The 8,409-nt window shown below is 42.0% G+C and overlaps 1 protein-coding gene across 1 annotated transcript in view; it reads left to right on the top strand.

Annotated features, from left to right (window-relative positions):
- Nucleotides 1-8,409, top strand: part of MYOF (myoferlin) — a 179,860-nt gene that overhangs the window by 112,080 nt on the left and 59,371 nt on the right. Inside the window, 4 exon segments of the mRNA XM_042782367.1 lie at nt 471-616; nt 3,583-3,756; nt 4,642-4,750; nt 6,771-6,848. Coding sequence (XP_042638301.1) covers nt 471-616; nt 3,583-3,756; nt 4,642-4,750; nt 6,771-6,848 — 507 coding nt within the window.

Raw genomic sequence — 8,409 nt, 5'->3', positions numbered from 1 at the left:
GGGTTTGAACCACCAGCCTTCTGGTTAGCAGTCACGTGCTTTAGGCACTGTGCCACCAGAGCTCCCACTACACCACCAGAGCTCCTATAACCTTTACTGGAACAGATAGATTGCCTGTCTCTCTCCAGATTGCAGGTCTCTCTCCAGTTCAGCCTCAGGGTGCGTTATAACTGCCAGCCTTTCTTTTAGCAGCTGAGCTTAACCACAGTCCTACCAGGGCTTCTTACTTTATTTGTCAATGAACTCAATTATGATGAATGCAATAAAAGTAGAGGAGAATCCATGGCCACAGGGAAGCTTTTTTAGGAGGGAGCCAAGGAAGTGGTGAAAATCCAGTTTGGCAGAATGCAGTGAGCTGTGGCGTTCAGTCATGAAGTAGAGAATGTTTAGGACAGAAAGAGTGAATGAGTGTTAATTTTGTGATCTTGCAAATGTATCTCTTTTGGATAATTTCACAAACTTTGTTCCAGGCTGGGAGTATGGAATTACCATTCCTCCTGATAATAAACCCAAATCCTGGGTTGCAGCAGAGAAAGTGTATCACACTCATAGACGGCGAAGGCTGATCCGAAAACGCAAGAAAGATTTAACACAAAGTGCTTCGAGTACTGCAAGGGTAAGAGGAGCAGTGGGAGGGAGCAGGGCTGGGTGGCTTTGCCCCCAGACCACACAGGGTTCCAGTTAAGTAGGCTTTACAAACAGAAATCATTTGTAAATCAAGGGCCTAATCCTCTGCTTAAATGTTCTCAAAAAACGGTCTTCTTATCAGCAACATCTTTCTCATCTGGGAATTTGTTCAACATGCCTCACCCGAACCTACTGATTAGAAACTCAGGGGTGGAGCCCAGCAATCTGTGTTTCAACCGCCCTTCAGATGATTCTGAGGTTGAGGCTCAGTGTGGAGAACCGCTATAAAGGTGGTAACAGAAACGGAAGTTGTTTTGGCAGCATAATACAGGACTGGCAATCAGTGTCAGATTAGCCAATAAGCAAGGGAAGCACAGGCTTACTTGTGCTTGTTTACTAATCTGTAGTGAACAATTTCATTTTTTCACCACATCAAAGAATCTGCTTCTAGATATGTTTGGCATCTGCCTTGCTCCCAAACCCACAGCCACCTCCCTACAGAATCAAAGCCTCTTTTCAAATTTACAATCCCTGACAGAATGAGTACCCAGAAAGCAAGATAAGCAAGGGCTCACCCACCGATCTGTAGTGAACATCATGCCGCCCTTGCTTATTGTGTAATCCGTCCCTGATGGCAATAGTTCAAGAGTTAAAAATAACATACATAAGGATTCAAATCCTGGCTTCCTTTACTTTCTCATCTGCAAAATGGGTCTAATATCACACATCTAATTAGGGTATTGTAAGGTTTAAATAGGAGCTCTGGTAGCGTAGTGCCTAAGGCACTTGACTGCTAACCAGAAGGCTGACAGTTCAAACCCACCAGCCACTCCTCGAAGGAAGGTTGGGCAATCTACTTCTGTAGTGATACTGCCTAGGAAACCCAAGGAGAGGTCGCTATGAGTCAGGTCTGACTCCATGGCCCATAACAACAACAAAGTTTAAATGGGAGCTTTGGTAGTATAGTACCTAAGGCACTTGACTGCTAATCAGAAGGCTGGAGATTCAAACCCACCAGCCACTCCTTGAAAGGAAGGTTGGGCAATCTACTTCCATAGAGATACCACCTCAGAAATGGAATGATAAATTAGGTGAAATAATAATACCCATAACGGTAATAAACAGCATGTTTTGAGTGCCTTCGCAAGTGAGGCGAGGGACTGAGTAGACATCATCTGCAGTCTGCAAGGTCTACATTTTGTCCCCATTTTTCAGATAATGCTCACAAGGGTCAAACAAACATGCTGCAGGCCACGTATCCCCTGAGGGACAGAGCCAGTGCTGGAACCCAGGTTAGGTTAATTTCAAAACAGAACTTTTTTCCACTCTGCACGGTTCCTGACTCACTGTAGGTGTTTTGTTAGACTGTGCACTTCTTGGGAGCAAAGATGAAGCCATAGTCATCTTTGTATCTTCATTGCGAGAAAGGAGGAACTGATGAACAAATGCATCTTTGTTATTGAACTATTCTATCCTGCCTGGGTAAGAATTTTCTAGAGCTGCTTGACTCTTTCCTTCATGAGATGACCAAGATGAGGTGGGAAGAACACTGAGTCACCACTCAGAAGTCTCAAGCAGCCCTGGGACTTGGCCCAGTTCTACCAAGAACTGTTTTTGAGACTCTGATCATCTTCCCTCACCGGTCTCGCTCTTGACTACATGAAATATTTTTATCCCACTACCTTTACCATAAGGTCAATTACAAGACTGTTTTTAACCTGGATTTTTATGTTCATTCAAAGTTGAAAAATTCTCCCCCACAATGATGATAACCTTGTTTGGAGCTCTTGTTTTTGAGATCATAGAATTTATTTAGTATTATTTTTCATTTATTTACTCAGATCACACTTATATTTAAATGAAATTCCCACCACTGAAGTGTCAGCTCCATGAAGGCAAAGACCCTGGGTGTCTTTTTCATCACTGCATCCTTAGCCCTTAACACAATCCCAGTCACACAGTGGCATCGCATATTTGTTGAACGAATTGAATAAAACATCAAAAACTGAAAAACTAAGGTCATTTGTATGGTTTTTAAGGTGAAAGGTACTATATTGTGTTGTTAGGTGCTGTCTGGTTGCCTTTGACTCATAGTGACTCCATGTGACAGACTAGAACTGACTTACAGGGTTTTGTAGCTTCAATCTTTACAGGAGCAGATCACCAAGTCTTTCTCCCATCAAGCCACTGGGTAGGTTCGAACTGACAACCCTTTGGTTATCAACCAAGCACTTAACCATTGTGCCACCAGGGCTCCTTGAGAAGTGCTAAAGTTCTTAGTTATTACAGACATTTCTGTTAAGTAATATACTCTAATCTATATTTTAATTAATAGCTATGGCAGCTCTTGGTTAAGTAGGACATTTAAACTTACAATAAAAAAAAAACTCCCTGCCATCGAGTCTATTCCAACTTGTAATGACTCCTCCTTGGGTTTCTGAGGCAGTATGTCTACAGAAGTAGATGACCTCGTCTTCCTTCTTAGGAGTGGCTGGTGAGTTTAAACCGCCAGCCTTCTGGTTAGCAGTCAAATGCAATTTTTAAGAAAACCTATGGTGGAAGGATACTTTTCGCTCCATGTATGAAATGATGTTTTTCAGACTATATCTCAATAGCAGTGTTCTTTTGAGTTAACAAGCAATTTAAGAAAGAATCCACCTGCCTCATCCCACCTGCAAGTCTGAATTAGGTGCCTGTCCTGACCACATCACCACCAGGGCACACATCTCATTGCACTGCCATTGCCTAACTCTCTCTCTGTTTTCTCCATAGTCCATCCGTTCTGCAGGAGCAGAGTCCTGCCTGTCTTGTTCTTTGTTGTATCCCTGGCTCCTAGCACTTTGCCAGGCACAGACTAGATTTTCAATATATGTTTGTTCATTGACCAAATGACCAGCTTTATCAATGGAAGGAATATTATTATTCTCATTGAAAGTTTCACTCTTTCTGTTTCAGGCTGTGAGTGAATTTGAAGACCGGGAGGGCTGGGAATATGCTTCTTTAATTGGCTGGAAATTTCACTGGAAGCAACGTAATTCAGATACCTTTCGCCGCAGACGCTGGAGGAGAAAAATGGCACCTTCAGAAACACATGGGGCAGCTGCCATCTTTAAACTTGAAGGTGCCCTTGTAAGTAATAAGCATTCAAAACTCAAATAATATTGATATGGGAAAAAATATATGAGATTTAACACTATCCATGCCACAGAGTTCCCTATAACCTCAGTACTGCACAACTCAAATGAGTTGGGAAACACATTTTAGGTGCTCAGTAATTCTTGTCGGATTCATAAACCATTACCATGTGAAAAAAAATCCAAGCTCTATTGCAGAAACACCACTTCATCATGGTTTCATGCAACAATTCCCAAATGTATCTATTCCAGAACTCTTGCTTCAGGTAAGATCTGTTAACAGCCCTGGCATGAGTTCCTTGGATCATTCCTTGGAAATTGCAGCTGTTCAACAAATCAAGAAAGTTACACACACAGATATGAGGGGGAGGAAAATAGAAGGATGGTTCACAAAATTAGAGGACAATTCATATGGACACATGATAAAAGAAGACAAGGAGAAGGAAGCAGGAAGGAGGAGAAAACAGACAAGAAAATAGAGGTGGGAGATCTGAAACAGTAGGTGGTCAGGAGCATTTTCAACCTATTTTTGTATTTTTGCTCACTGACCCCACTGTGTTCTTTTCCCACTGCTCTTTCTCTTCCTCTTCCCCATCCTTTTTATCATCCTATTTACCCTTTACCTTTTTCTTTTTTTTTTAGCAGCAGGGTTTGGTAAACTTGAACTTGAGCCAAAAGAGCTAGCTTTGACTTCCTCCTCTGTCACCTTCCAGCGATGTGACCTTTGGGAAGTCACTGCTGTTTTGGACTTTACTCATCCTTTAAAATGGGGTGATTGGATTAAAAATGTCTTAAAAGCCACCGTTCCATTTGTTTCTGATTCTTGCCCCTTTGTCTGTTTGTTCTTAGTTCCGGTGATTGACTTTCTCTCTCTCTTTAGGGCACTGACACTACTGTGGATGGAGAGGAAAAGAGCATGGAGAAACAGAAGCACAGCGCCACCACTGTGTTTGGAGCAAACACTCCCATTGTTTCCTGTAATTTTGACAGTGAGTTTTAAACAGTTATTTGTGAATTTCATTTCTATAACTTATTTCAAGAAAACTCTTGAATTACCAAGCTCCAAGCTCACTGCCATAGAGTTGGATCCAACTCATACTGACTCCTCTTTGGGTTTCCAAGGTGGTATCAGTACAGAAGTAGATTGCCCAACCTTCCTTTCCTTGGATTACCAGATATAATAAAAATCTTTTTATGTGAATGTGATTTTTGTTTTAATTATTGATGAAAAGGATTTTTTTAAATACAGCTTTTAAAGTTTTCAAAATCATATTTGGTACGGAGGGTAGTCAAATCGCTGATTCTAAAATAGTCTGTCCCATATGCACCTATTCTGTTAAAAAAATATTATTTTAATCAGAAAAATAACAGGCTTGAAAAGTTAAATAAATGTTAGATTCAATGATAAAAATGGGAGCTCTGGTGTCGTAGTGTCTAAGGCATTTGACTGCTAACCAGAAGGCTGGTGGTTCAAACCTACCAGCCACTCCTCAGAAGGAAGATTGGGCAATCTACTTCCATAGAGATGCTGCCTCGGAAACCCAAGATTCAATGATAACCCTTAGGAATTTGGCAGTGAGGCAAACCTCTGAATAATAATAGCAAATACCTGTATAAAGCATGTGCCAGGCACTGTATATGTATTAATATGTTTAACCCTCACAACAACCCTGTAAAGTAGGTGGTATTATTGTCCCCATTTTACAGATGAGGAAACCAAGGAGCAGAAAGATTACCTTGCCCAAGGCCTCCTATCTCATAAGCACTAGAGACAAGATTTGAACTCTAGTAATCGGGTTCTCAGACTGTGCACTTACTGTGCTCAGCTATCCCTCAAATTATGTGTGTGTATGTTAAGATACAGTTATAATAAAGATAAGGAGTATAAAACTTTAAAATGTCAAAGAAACTGTGTCACAGATTTGGTGCTGAAATAGTATAGAAAGTATACCAAACCCATCGCCTCGAGTCAATTCTGACCCATAACGACAAGGTAGAGCTGCTCCATAGGGTTTCTAAGACTGTAATCTTTACCGAAGCCAAGCCAACTGTCACATCTTTGTCCCACAGAGTGGCTGAGGGCTTTGAACTGCCAACCTTTCAGTTAGCAGCTGACTGCTTTTAACCACTGCACCACCAGGGCTCCTTATAGAAAGTATAGTATGCGCTGTTCCTGTAACTACCGGTAACTCCATTTCATTTTAAGTCTATGATGACAAGCAATGGCCCCAAATCAGGTAATTTATAACAGGAGTAATTTTCAGTTTTAGTCAGATGCGACTCATAGCGACCCCTCCTTGGGTTTCCGAGGCAGTGTCTCCACGGAAGTAGATTGCCCAACCTTCCTTCCGAGAAGTGGCTGGTGGGTTTGAACCACCATCCTTCTGGTTAGCAGTCAAATACCTTAAGCACTATGCCACCAGAGCTCCTTTTATTGTGCTTACTCTGGTAGCATAGTGGCTAAGGCACTTGCCTGCTAACCAGACGGCTGGCGGTTCAAACCCACCAGCCACTCCTCGGAAGGAAGGTTGGGCAATCCTACTTCCGTAGTGATACTGCCTCGGAAACCCAAGGAGGGGTCGCTATAAGTCAGGGCTGACTCGACGGCACATAACAACAACATACTATTGTTAGGAGCTCTGGTGGCGTAGTGTCTAAGGTATTTGACCGATAACCAGAAGGTTGGCGGTTCAAACCCACCAGCCACTCCTCAGAAGGATGGTTAGACAATCTACTTCCTTAGTGATACAGCATCGGAAACCCAAGGAGGGGTCGCTATGAGTCAAAATCGACTCAACAGCAGTGAGCTATACTATTATTATTTCTGTTATTATTAAGTTTTATTTTACAGAAAACAGGACATCACCACCACTATATGTGCTTTTTACTGTGATGAACTAGATTTGGATGACTCATTTCTGTAAAATATATAATCTCCAAATAGTCTAGAAAAATAGTGGTTTACTGTGTTAGGTTCCTTGTAAGTAATCTCCATCCTGTTCTTTGCAGGAGTCTACCTTTACCATCTGCGCTGCTACATCTATCAAGCCAGAAACCTCATGGCTTTAGACAAGGATAGCTTTTCAGGTAAAGGAAAAAGAAATCTGTGTTTCACACATTATTACACAGTGGCCAGTTTGATTCTGCTTTTCATGTGGATGCTTGTAGTTATTTCCAGCAACCATAGTAAGCTTTTTCCTATTGGAATTAGTTCGATATGCTGGGTCTTTAGCTAAATAATCAGAGTGCTTTCCATACTGTTGCTGGGTTTTGGAGATCCATATAAGATGCATGGTCTTTTCATACTAATAATCGTTCAAAACCAAAAAACCAAACTCATTGCCATCAAGTCGATTCGACTCATAGCGACCCCTCCTTGGGTCTCCAAGGCAGTATCTCTGTGGAAGTAGATTGGCCAGTCTTCCTTCTGAGGAGTGACTGGTGGGTTTGAACCCCAAGCCTTCTGGATAGCAGTCAAATGCCTTAGGCACTATGCCACCAGAGCTCCCAAAGTGTGTTTCTGCCCGGTTAATTAATTAAGTAATGAAAAGCACCCAGAGGAAGAGCAGACTCTGCTCCTCATGTAGATACATGGCTGCCTTTTTAGCCCTAGGTGCTGGCTGATTGTAAGTTACTTTAAATTTTCTTAAATGTACCCATCTCAGGGTGACAAAAATATCACAGGTTCACTCTTGCTTACAGTACCAGGCTGTGAACAATTGGAGTCCATTTGATCTCATTTGTAGATTGCTCCACAAATCCCCAACACCCTCAAATCACAAGACTTTAGCATGCCTCACACTGACACCCTGTCTAGTTTTTTGCCCTTGGACTGGTTCAGAGGTGAAGTCTGTTGGCAGTGCTGGAGGAAGAGTGGAGGCATCTACTTATCTGGGGATGTATGCTCTTGCTTGTGGGACCATAGACAGTGCAGGGCCCACCATGGGCTGTTTGGAGAGCATTATACGTCAGGACCTGAGGCCCATCAGAGCTTCCTGAGCCATGTGTAGAAACAACAAGATCTTAAAGCAGTGGCCTGGCCCTCTGGTGTGTTTGCCTCAATTGTGGAGTGTTTTCCAAACAATAATATTAACCAACATTTGTGAATGGTTCTGAGGGTTTTTTGTTGTTGTTGTTTTTGTTGTTGCTGATGTTGTTGTTTGTTTGTTTTTACACACCAGAGCAAATTCAAGGTTATCACTGTAATATAAGAAAAATCACTTGCTGTGGAGTAGATTCTGACTCATGGCAAGCCTATGGGGGTCACAGTAGAATTGTGCTCCACAGAATTTTCAATGGCTGATTTTTCAGAAGTTTGTTCCCAGGGCTTTATTCTTAGATTCCTCTGGGTAGACTCGAAACTCCAACCTTTTGGGTTAGCAGCCAAGCATGTTAACTGTTTGCATCACTCTGGGACTCTGTCTCTATAATATAAGCAAAAAACCCAAGCCCGCTGCCATCAAGTCAATTCCAACTCATAATGACCCTATAGGACAGAGTAGAATTGCCAGCAGACTGCCTTATCTTTCTCCTGCGGAGAGGCTAGTGGGTTCAAACCACCAACCTTTTGATTAGCAGCCAAATGCTTTAAAGTTTACACCACCAAAGCTCCTTCTCTAAAATACACGTCTCCAAAATGTTTTTTTTT

This window comes from Orycteropus afer, unplaced genomic scaffold, assembly GCF_000298275.1.
Source record: "Orycteropus afer afer isolate SDZICR_OR568_19922 unplaced genomic scaffold, OryAfe1.0 scaffold00293, whole genome shotgun sequence".
In the NCBI taxonomy this organism is placed as follows: domain Eukaryota; kingdom Metazoa; phylum Chordata; class Mammalia; order Tubulidentata; family Orycteropodidae; genus Orycteropus; species Orycteropus afer.
This window is presented reverse-complemented; position numbering and strand designations above follow the sequence as displayed.